The sequence below is a fragment of the Cornus florida genome, unplaced genomic scaffold, assembly GCF_030987335.1.
Source record: "Cornus florida cultivar Cherokee Brave unplaced genomic scaffold, ASM3098733v1 CherokeeBrave_3.0.0_Hap2_Chr11, whole genome shotgun sequence".
NCBI lineage: Eukaryota > Viridiplantae > Streptophyta > Magnoliopsida > Cornales > Cornaceae > Cornus > Cornus florida.
In genome coordinates this window covers 77766587-77778872 of record NW_026775581.1, presented here as the reverse complement: position 1 = coordinate 77778872, position 12286 = coordinate 77766587, and the positions used below count along the sequence as shown (strand labels likewise).

Sequence of the window (12286 nt, the reverse complement as noted above, 5' to 3'; positions counted from 1 at the left end):
ATATTTATTACTGTATTGCTTATTTCCATAAGTAATACCCATATATATAAATATATATACATAATCTCATTTTATTTTTCTTATTTTATATATTTATTACTGTATTACACCATCCTGCATCCCCGCACTGTGACCTAAATGTCACACCCCGCTTATGGAGGTTAGGCCACGCAGGTAACACGCAGACGCTGAGTAGGAAGCTGCATGGCGAGTGGAGTTTTTAGAGTCTTTCGGAATTGTCTAGAGTTGTGTAAAAGATTCTATATATGTATAGAAATGTGTAATATATTCTAGAGTTTTCCGGAATTGTGTGGAATAGTATGGAGAGTTCTAGAATGTTGTAGATACTTGTAGATAAGTATATAAGTGTGAAGAAGGTGTGAGAAGATTCTAGAGAATCGATATCCACCATCGGTTAGAATGCATCCTAACCGTCCATTAGGGATGGGGATGCCTAAAAATAGGAGTAAGACTTCATTTTGTAGACAACAAGTCCTAGAGTGAGTCTTGAGAGCCTTATAAAGAGTTTGAGTGCTAGCCTTGTACAAAGCATTCTTTGAAGTAATAGAAGTGTTCTTTCCTTACCAACTTAAGTGTCTTAGTGTGTGTGAGTGACGAGTGTGCAAGCCAAGTAAGGAGAGGGCGAGGGCCACTACAACATTAGTAAGCGCACAAGGGGAGTGCGTTGGCGAAGGTGGGCACGGGAGTTAGGCTGACCAAGTACTTGCGAGAGTAGAAGCAACGTCTTGGTGCCGCACCAGAGTAGCTAGAATGGTGTTGAAACTCTAAGCCCGTGATAGTTAGTATCAGAGCAAGGTTCATCAAGGGAGCTTTTATGGAATAGACATGGCTAGCGTAGAAGATCACCAAGTCCACGTCTTGGAACAGAGCTTGGAGGAGAAACTCATCACGCACGTGGTTTACACGGAGACCAAGTTCACCAGGCTCAAAAGAAAGATAGCGGAGCTCTACGAGCTGATTGACGGTATCGCCAATAAGGCACGAGATAAGGAAAGGGACTTGTATGATCGAGTAGACGACTTGCGCGTAGAGATTGCAGAGTGCAAGAAGGAGTTTTCCCAGGCGCGTGAGGTCGTGGTAAAGCCAAGGAAGAAAAAGGCATCAGAGCCCAAGGAGTACGATGGGGTAAGGAATGCGCGCCAGATTGACAACTTCTTCTGGCACATAGAACAGTACTTTGAGTGCATGGAGATCGAGGATGATGAGGAGAAGGTGCAGACAAGCAACATGTACCTCACGGACACTGTCACTCTATGGTGGAGGCAGCGCTTCACCGGCAAGGGCGCAAGAGCGGTTGACACATGGGAGGAGTTCAAGAGGCAGTTCTACCCTGAGTGCGTTGAGGACCTTGCCATGATCAACATAAGGCGCCTGAAACAAAAGGGCAGCATAAGAGAGTATGTGAAGGAGTACTCCAACTTCATGTTGGAAATCCCAGAGATGCCGGAGCGACAATGCGTGTGTTTATTCATAGATGGGCTGCAGTCTTGGGTGGCCACGGAGCTTAGGAGGAGGCAGCTTAGAGACTTGGCATCCGCAATGACTATAGCGAAGCTCCTTGAAGACTTTAGATGCAATGACAAAAGGGCCACGTCTCCCAGGAAGGACCACGGCAAAGATGGGGGAGACCGACGCTTCAAGAAAGGGGGCTCGCCCAAGTCTAGCGATGATGAGCACAGCGACGAAGAGAAACGCCCGCACCATGACAAGGGCAAGGACTATGGAGAGAGGTCCAAGCCTAGTGGCAAAGGGGAGTGCCGCGACAAGGGCAAGTGGGAGTCGCCGAAGTGCTGCTTTGAGGAATATTCCATAAATTATGCAGTATTATTGACAGTAGATTCTGATGGTTTTGTTGTGTTTGGAGGTGTTTTGCCTAATCAGATAGAAAACTCATATAACAATGTTGGATCCTAGGATTATTAAAAGATATTCCAAAGGCAATAGTTTGTGTTTTTTTTACTTGGTTGGATAGTAATAAAATAAATTGTTTTCACTAGTATATTCATTAATATTGATTTCCTTTTCAATTCTCAAATGGAAAAAATACAGAACATTCCGAAGTAATACTTCTCTCATTACTTATTTTTTTTCCTCTTACTCTTCTTTCATAATAGAAAAAATATGTGTTCATCCATAACTTTCTTTTCTATTCCTCCCCTTCACCATACAAACTTTCAACTTAAGAAAAACAAACAAGACATTCGAAAACATCTTTTTCTCTTGTTCTCCCACTCGAATAATCCTATTTTGCAGGAAAGAGTTCCAATCCCTGACTCACAATCTAAGTTCGCAGCGCGACCACCTCCCTCTCTTTTGTTTTGCCAAATAAAAGGTTAGTACAGTTATGTACATTTATATCGGCCCTCTTTTCATCGAGATCCGATACGAGACAAAACCACTCTAACATGCTCTCATCCAAACTCATAACGCTCTTGTGGGCGCAAATCTGACTCAGATACCAATTATAACAAATCACTCCCATTACACCTGTCCTCGATATAGTTGACCCTATAATGAATTAATATATTTTTAAAAATGACTTGAGGATGGTCATTCCATTCCACAATTAAACTTATACGAAATAACTATTTTATTTCCAAGTAAATTTTTTAAAAAATTAAAGCTCCCAAAATATCTTATGTTCCAAATAAAAAAACCACCACCGTCATCACCATTGCCTTCCACCACCACCGCCTTTCCACTTTCCATCACAACCACCATCATCTTTCACTACCGCCACCTCCATTACCTTCCACCACCGTCATTGCCACTGCCGCCTCCACTACCTTCTACCATCGCCGCCACTATCACTGCTACTGCCTTCCACCACCACCACATTCGACCATTGCCACCTCCATTACCTTCCATCACCGCCACTGTCCCCACCACCACCACTGTAGCCGCCTTCCACCACCACCTTCCTCGGCTTTCCACCACCACACCACTACCTTCTACCACCACCTCCACTACCTTTCACACCCACTACCACCACCACCACACCACTGCCTTCTACCACCACCTCCACTACCTTTCACACCCACTACCACCTCCACTGTCTTCTGCACTTTCCACCGCAGCCACCACACCACACCACTATAACCATTGAATCTACGCCACTACTGCCTTCCATTCCCACCAAAATTTAGGCCATTACTTATTTCTCATTTTCCTTGTATACATCATGTAACAACCAAAAAATACCAGAAGTATTAAAATTAATTAAAAATCCTACCTTACCCTTTTGGATTAAATGCTTTATACAAAATTTCAATCCTAAGCTTACTTATCAACATTAAAATTTCGCATTTAAGTACATTTTATCTTTGTTTAACTTCAAAATATTATTTAATTTTAGTCCAGTAATAATAATATATTTATACTGCAGCTTCAGCTCCAACGAATTTGGATTCCTCGTCAAGGTAAAAAAGTAAAAAAATTATAATAGTTCTGAAGTCCGAATGTTAATTTAATTCAATTCCATAAGACTCCAAAGTCATACCTGCACGAATTTTTAAAAAAATCAGCTATAGCTCTAAAAATAGTAAATAAACAAAATAAAATAAAAAAGGGAAGAAATAATACCTCATACGAAAGGCTAGGCAACAAATACACGCCGTTCCACAAACACCCCCACGTAGTTAACGGAAAACGTTACAACGTAACTTGACGGCACACACTAACGGATAACCCAACACAACCGACGAATGAAACGTGTAAAGTCGTGTCACTTCAGATTGCACATCTCAATCAAATCTTGAATTAATCACCACCTTAGTTAAATCTTGATCTTGAATATTGATTTCAGTTTTTTAAAAATTAGATTGAATGAATGTGAAATGGTCCAAAATTGTCCTTCAATTGCAATCAATATTGCTTAGAATCATATGTACAAGGGGGGATAAGGGTTTTGAGTGGCTGTGATACAAAAACTGCAACCAAACTCGCCGGAAACTGACATCTTCGCCGGGATCTGACTTCTTCCTCCGCCGCAAGCTCTATAAGAAAAACGTTAATAAAAGGACCAACCTGTGAAGAGACAAAAATCAAAGATCGTCGGCTTTCGACATGATCGAAAGCCGACTCGGCCTCGGCTGGAACGCCGCCCTACGCCTCTGCTGATGCGACGAAGGCCGAATCAGAGCCGCTAGTGCACGCTTCACCCAATCACCTTCAACAGCTCCAATTCGAACCAGAGAGTTCGTCATCGCCGATCTCCTAGCGTTCAATCGATTCGCCGAGTACGTAGTCGACTGATTGTTGTTGCAATTTTTGTGTAGACTGCACCGGAACGAGCCTGGATGCGTCGTAGGCGAACACATACAAGTCTTCTTCGGCATCGACGGCAGACGGCCGTTGCTCTGTTTACGGCCGATCTGATCTCGCGGAGTGACGGTTATCGAACGGCTGGGCGATTTGGATCTGTCGATCGAGAATCGAACGGACGGCGACGTCGACGAGAATCCATGGAGGTTCACGCGCGTCGGAGAAGCGGATCGGTGGAAGAAACTGCTCGACGGAGAGGAGCAGAAGCTAGAGCTTGTCGACGAAGCAAACGACGAGCATGTATCGGACAGTGACGACGACGAGAATCGACCGGAGGGAGAGATTGCTCGTCGGAAAGTCGATGCGATCGGTAGAACCGGTCCACTCGATCTTCTCGATGACGTCCCCATGAAAGCTTCTAGAGAGAGAAACTATAGAGAGAGAGAGAGAGAGAGAGAAGGGACTAGAATATATATTTTTATCTCCAAAGGGCCCTTGGGCTCTTCAGTTCGGCAAACCTAGCTCGCCTCAGAGGTCGGATTTATAGGATGAAGGGGAGTGGGCGAATGGTAAATAAGGGTCTATTTAGTGGTTAATTGTTAGTAGGATAATTCAATTGGTTAACCTGTTGGTGGCGATAACAGAGGTAGGGTTGGGGTTTTGGATGCTGATCCAACGGCTAGAAAGCAATGGACTGCACAAAACGACGGATCTTGAGCCTTCGTCCAAACTGCTTTTCTAGGTATGCGTAGAGACTGCCACGTATGCAGTTTAAGAAATCGGGCACTGATTTTTCGAAAAATACATGAATGCCATTGGTTCTTTAACTCGTATAGATTACAAACAACCCGGATAGTTTCTCCGTATTACACTTATTAGTGGCATTTAAACATTTAATAATTTTATTTGAGCATGGTTATGCAATGGACAAGACACAGGTCTCCACCATTGAGAATGTATAATGTCGATATTATTGATATAGGCTAATAATAAATAAATACGTTTTTTTGTCATTAACAAATCAAAAATAGTGTAAATATTTTATTTTTTATTTGATAACTGTACCCATCATATTTAATTTTATAATTCAAGAAGAGATATTAGTGAAGACTTGAGTATCGTTCTTATTTAATAATATTCAGCCAACAAATAAACCATATTATTCATGATTTTAGATGGAAAGCAACCTAACTGCTGAGCTATAAAGACCGCGACCAAGATACTATTACTCAGTAATAATGGGTACGAAATATTTAAGCATATTAATAAAGAAAAGTTATTTGTTAAAATTAATTAATTAAGGTGATTGTTGGCTTTATTCGGTCTCACTTCTTGTTACGAGGAACTTTGGAGGAAAGAAAATGAAATTATAAACTTTTTAAAACACATACTTGTAATAAATAAAAATAGGGGTTGGGCTTGCATTGGTAATTTTAATTTCGAGATGTCAGTATCTTAGTCTGCGTTATCCGATTAGGATCTCTTAACTTAAACTAGGTGCAAACTTTAAGGTAAAAAAATAATTTAAAAAATTGTTTAAGAACAATCAGGTTTAGTTTGGCTTGGACTACTCAAGTTTGCCTCTTGATTATGAGAGTAACATTGGATCCTAGCAATGGCACTTTATCAAGCCTAAAAGTAAAATACTCATTGTTTTTTATTTTATTTTTATTAAACAAATAACACACTAATTATTGAAAGAGTGAAAGTTGAGTAGTGAAATTTTTATAAAGGATAAAGTTGGTACATAAGTTATTTGTCAAAAGAAAATAATAATAATCAAACCATCTTATTAAAATAGTAAACTAAATTTGAGAATTCGATCACAATTGGATCACCAACTATATTGCGTACTGATTGGTGAATAAATCATTTGATGTGGTCCAATTATAAATGTATAAATGATTCATAAATGCAAAATCTGAAAAGTGATAAATAAGGATAAATAAGAACAATATCTTTTCTTGGAATAAGTTTAATCATCTTAACTGATTTTCTCCATCCCATTATCAGGAGTAGTAACTTTTTAAGAGACATGTAAGATATACATTGTTTGTCTGAAAAATTACTAAATTACTCTTTTAAGTTTTGAATATTCAAGTTTAAAATTTTAAACTCAAATGACGAAATATATTGTTTGAAAAAAAAACGTATACCATTATTTTAAATGACCTGATTAGGCAAATATTATCCAATAAAGAATTTAAAATATTCTTTTGTAAAAGACTCATCACAATCGTATTGTAAATATTCTTTTAATACATATATGGAAGAATTTAATTCCACGTATATATATATATATACACACACACATATATACACAGCATAGAACCAATGGGAGGGGAGGGCAGCTTCCTTAAATCAAGGGCCATACCTCTACCTATCTGGACCCAACACGTACACAAGTTCTTGGCATTACAACCTATGCAGGCAGTTTTGTAAAAGTCTTGATGGACACTCATCATTGACAACTGGCAAGCCCTTACTTGTCCATAGCCTTTTTTTTCCTTTCGACAATCATAGAGACTGGTTTGACCTTAGAATTAACTTTTGCCGCAATCGTAGGGGCAGGAGTTGTGTGATTTGTCAATTGTGCGTGACACTACACCCCATGTAATGTTCCAAGAGCCTTGCTGGTCACCTAATGCCAACTAGCAAGCCACCAATTATTATCCCATTTTTTTAATCAATGCTTGTTTGACCTCACATTTGGCTCACCATTAGAGGTGATGTGAGTTGTCTAATTCAAATTTCAAATTTTAAATTTCAAATTTATTTATTCAATTACAACACCACAATATACCATTAAATTAAGAATGCAAGTTGTTGGCACTGTAATATTAAATCTCCATATAGTATTTTCAATATGTGATATATCTTTGAAATAAATGTGTTGTATAAATGTTAGCATTATTAATATATTAATATTATATTGTTGAATTTATAAGGAATAATTACACTAATCTTATTTATAAATTTCATTATGGTTTAAAATATACTAGCAACTTCTTATTTTAAATAACTATTATATTCAGATACTTAAATTAATTCAAATTAATATTTTAAAACTTTTTTAGGGCATTTTCAAATTTTAACTACATTTTGAGATAATAACATATTAACATATAAGATTGTCCGTTTTTATGACTAGAGACATGGTATTACCAGCTTATTAAATATTGGGATAAATTGCACTGACACCCTTGAAGTTTTGGTCAACATCACTCATGTAGACACTAAAAGTTTAGTGGACTTTGATTTGGACAAATGGACCCATTAAATATGGGCCTAATGTTTAATTAAGTTATTTAATTGGCCCAAGTTTGGTCCACTTAAATTATTTAATTAAGCCCAGTCCAGATGGTTAAATAAAAAGAATAATTATTTCTAATAAAGTATATTTGGAATAATTATTTTTAAGGATAATTATCATAATATATCCGGCCCGGCCCAGTTATAATATTTTCCTTATCAGAGAGGACACGTGTCATCATCCTATGGATCCAAGAAGCTTATAAATAGAGGCCTGGAGGAAAGGAAAATGACACAAAGTCAGAATTCAGAAATCTAGAATTCCAAAGAGAAATACAAAAACTCTCATCCCCAACATCTAAACCCAAAAGCGAAGAACACCAAGCACATCAAATAATGTCATTCTTTATCAAATTCCACGGTGATCAACAACAAGCACAGCCAAAGACGTGCCGTTCTTCATCAAATTCCACGGTAATTCAAGATCAAGCCTGTGCAGCCCTTACATCCAACCAACCAACAAAAAAAGGAGATTTAATTAGAGGACCAGTTCTTTCTTTTGTAAAAAATATTATAGAGAATTGTACCTCGATTTCTTAAATTAATAAAATTATATTATTTGTTCCATATTTTGTTTCTATTGCAGACTTACAAAATTTGTATGTATAAATTTCTGGCAAGCCCGGTGGGACATCCTTTGCCTCTCATTTCTTTCTCCTATCAGCAAGTTTCTTTTCTATCCGACTCTATGGCTCCCCCTAAGACTCAGACAGACAAGAAAACCCAAAAGAACATCGCTACCACAAAGGTCGACGCCAAAGCAATGATGAAAAGTGGCACGAAGGCCAAATCAAATGATGGAAGTACCTTAGCGGGCCCTGTGACACGTAGTGTGATACCTTTCGGATCCGAGACACGGGTTGATCAGGCCCAAGCCCAAACCCGAGGGAAATATCAAGCAATTAATACTTTAAAGCGAACACAGAATACAAAAATGAATTTAAGAATAAAATTTAAGAGCTGAAAGGAACTGAAATATAAAATCCTTAAATAATTAAATACTTAAATTTGGTAATCCAAAACTCCATAATTTAAACAATTCGGGAATCCATCTCTAGTGGACCCCTAATAAAACTCCAAACTGGAATGAAAATAAAACTGAATAAAAAATCCAAATCTATTATCCGGAAAGAAATCCTACGTCGTCGGTAGAGTGGAAGATCGTCTCTGCTCAGCACGGATAACTCAAGCCTGGAACTGACGTACACCTGAAAAATAGGAGTGGGTCAGGCCCACGAACTAGTTATATCCTACTACAATCCAAGTAGAGACTCGATACGCATGTACATATAAAATAGTTCAACAATAACTAATACTCCATACTTAAATATATCCACACTACTAGACTCTCGCTAGACTATAAAGAAGGTCTCAACCTGGATAGGAGGCATCACACAATACGCACCTGAGTGGGCACAAGTACCTAAACCTAAACAGGGTATACCTCAACCTTCACAGTCAGTTACATATCCAATTGCATATACGCACCCTAACCATCGACACTGAGACTCAAGCTCATGACACGGTATCATAAAAATATATCTAAACTCCATTCCTAACCATCCACAAGGAATCCAGTAAGTCATTCGGCGTATTCGACCGTACCAACTTATATATATATAAGGAGGATTGTATTTAATAACCCGTGCCCTTATTCCAAAATAGGTAGGACTTAGCAATTTGAGCTAATCTAAACCTAGTATGACACTGTCCCATACCGGTGCATACAATCTTATCCATCCAATAGTTGACAAAGTATTTACAATAACAATATCAACAATTCCATATTAAGCATAATAAAGTAATTTATCAAACATGCTTAATTAAACTAACAGTTGATAAAATACTGTCCATAAAAGTGTCAATACCAAGATTTCCAAACTAAGCATGTTAGAGCAGATTAACAACCATGCTTAATTAAACTAATACAAAATGTCATAACTTGATCATACAGGACTGTATCCGAATTAAACTCCATGTTCAGTTTCCATATAATTAACAGAGCCTAATTAAATACTGTCTCAGTCAATTCCGTAACATGCAACATAAACATAAGTAAATTATCATACTTATAATTTTTCTACTCAACAGATTAATGCACTGCATTTTAGAAACTTAATCATCAATTAATTCTTAAGAAAATATAGACTCTTAGCAACTAATTCTATTCTTTGAACATGAAATTAACAGTGAACAACTCTCATGGAAATTCTAAAATAATTAAGAAAACTATCCAAAACCAAACAGTCTGCCAAGCATATACAACTCTCATACAGTTTCAACAATTAAAACTCAGTGTCTAAATCTATGTTCTCTGTTCCTTTAGACTTAAATCTTCCTCTGGATAGTCTCTAAACATCCATTACAACATCTATTCTTCTCGGAATAATTTGGAAGATCAACCATTAAAACCTTCCATACTGAAAACTGAACAGAGAAGAAGCAGAGCGTGAAAACTGGAAGAAGCAAAGATGGAGCAGGCTCCAAAAACACTTGGAGCCGCCTCCAAGTGACTTGGAGTTGCCTCCAAGTCCAAAGGAGCCGGCTCCAATCCCAAAAGGAGCCGGCTCTCTCCCTCCTCTTCTCCGTGTTCTCTTTTCCGACTTCGTCTACACCTCCGGCACTTCACTGTGTAGGTTCCTAGAAACTGTACTTAGATCCCAGTATGTTTTAATCCTTGTTTAGGTCCTTACAACACCTACTAACATGAATTTAAACCAAAAACAATGCATAGCAGTTCCAAGTTTCGACTATTAACCAGTAATAAAAATTACGACACAAAGTATTAAAGCATGTAAACAGATTACGTTTTTTTTTTTTAAACATACAATCCATCCTGTAACTATTTAAGTATGCAAAGAACATGAAGCCTAAGGGAGAGAGTTAGGACAGAACTTGCCTTTAAGACTTTTGTTAAGAATCTTTACGTCGTCTTCTACGATCTCCGGTGGTTCCTACTGCAAACTTCTTCTGTTCCTCCTCTCTATTTCCACAGACGTATTTTTTAAGTTTTTAAAACCCTAGGTAGAGCCTCAGGTGAATATTTATAGACCACCCTTAAACCTAAATTCCTCTAAACCCTAAACGGCAACTCGGCCCATAAAGAAAACTAGGTTAAAACCAGATTGTGAAAACCTAATACAAAACCTATACAACACAGTCCCGTTTAAAAACTAAACTAATTTACTTTAATTACCAATTAACCAAATAAACTAAATAAAACATTTAACAAATAATTAAATACACAATTAAACAAATAAAATTAAATCAAATAAAATAATTAAATAATTAAATGCAATAACTAAGTTAAATCAAATAAAACAATTAAATAATTACATGCAATAAACAAGTCAACCAAATAACTACTTACAATTAAACCAATTAAAGCATTAAATAAAACAATTAATTAAAAGAAAACAATTAAAGCATTAAATAAAACAATTAATTAATACCGAGACTATCCTTTTGAAACTTAGGGATATTACACGTAGCAAGTCCCAGGTGATGGCTTCATCTAAACATCAGCAAGACTTGGTGAAAACCAATCCTGCAAAGCCGGCAAACGTGAAAACCTAACATGTCAAGAACCCTGACGTTGTTTCAAAGGAGATTCCGCCACCAGATTCACCTCATTCCATCCATGATGCTTGCTCTAGTGTCGGTTTACCCCCAGAGTCACCACATCAGACTTCAGAGTATTCAATCACTTCAAGGAACGTTGACTCTCAAGGCCTATCATACTCAAATGTGATCGCTGCTATGATGACTGGAGCTGCCACGGTGGAGGAACAACTAACAACTATGTCTCGTGCCATTGAGAACCTCACAAAGACTGTTGAAGAGAAGGACTTACAACTCGCTACGCTGATGAACAAATTGGAAGTTCAGACCTTCGGTGAATCACTAGTACAATCTGGGCATCCTACATCTTCCACAGCACCGCCAATTAGGAATCGTGCAACTTTTACACCACCACCGTCTGGGAATCCTACATCTTCCACAGCAATACCGACAGAGAATCTTAATTCTACCGCACAAGGTACTCGCATGGAAGACCCCAAACAGATGCCGGTGACAGAACAGGTGGCTAATCAAAACCAGACGCCGGTGACAGAACAGGTAGCTAGTTAAACCAATTATGCTTCTTCAGTCTCTTCATTATCTGTCGCACAATTGTAAGATATGATAACGAATACAATCCGAGCCCAATATGGAGGCGTCTCACAGAGCACTCTTGTAATACCCCTAATTTTAAAAAGGATAGTCTCGGCATTTTTTTTTTAACATATTTAAAACTTTATTTTATTATCTTTATCGCATTTTTATTTAATTGGTTATTTGAACTTTGACTTAAATTGTTTACGTGATTATTTGGTTTAATTGTTGTTTACCTATGTGGCATGTGTTTTAAATTGAATTAAGTGTTTTTAATTATTTAATTGGGTTTTTAATTGAAATTAATTAGTTAAGTGGATTTAATTATGTAATTGTTTTTTCATTTAATTCTGTTTTAAGTTACAGTTAAATTTAGGGTTGCAATTACATAGGTGGTCGACGTAGGTATTTATCTTAGGTCGGTATGGGCCGAGATGGGCTTTGGCTTAAGGTTACATGGATTAGGGTTTAATCACTAAGCCTATAAGTATGTGTGTCACGGTGGTTTAGGGTTTGAGAATAATTAACCGGAATT

At 37.6% G+C, this 12286-nt stretch overlaps 2 protein-coding genes across 2 annotated transcripts; one reads left to right on the top strand and one right to left on the bottom strand.

Annotated features, from left to right (window-relative positions):
• Nucleotides 1-2659: 2659 nt before the first annotated feature.
• Nucleotides 2660-3127, top strand: LOC132281342 (uncharacterized). Its single transcript, XM_059783052.1, has one exon. It carries the CDS (start codon nucleotides 2660-2662, stop codon nucleotides 3125-3127), a length of 468 nt encoding a protein of 155 aa, XP_059639035.1.
• Nucleotides 3128-3858: 731 nt separating this feature from the next.
• LOC132284954 (uncharacterized serine-rich protein C215.13-like) lies at nucleotides 3859-4813 on the bottom strand. Its single transcript, XM_059787098.1, has one exon. The coding sequence runs from the start codon at nucleotides 4692-4694 to the stop codon at nucleotides 4065-4067; it is 630 nt and encodes a 209-aa protein (XP_059643081.1). The 5' UTR covers nucleotides 4695-4813; the 3' UTR covers nucleotides 3859-4064.
• Between the last annotated feature and the right edge of the window lie 7473 nt (nucleotides 4814-12286).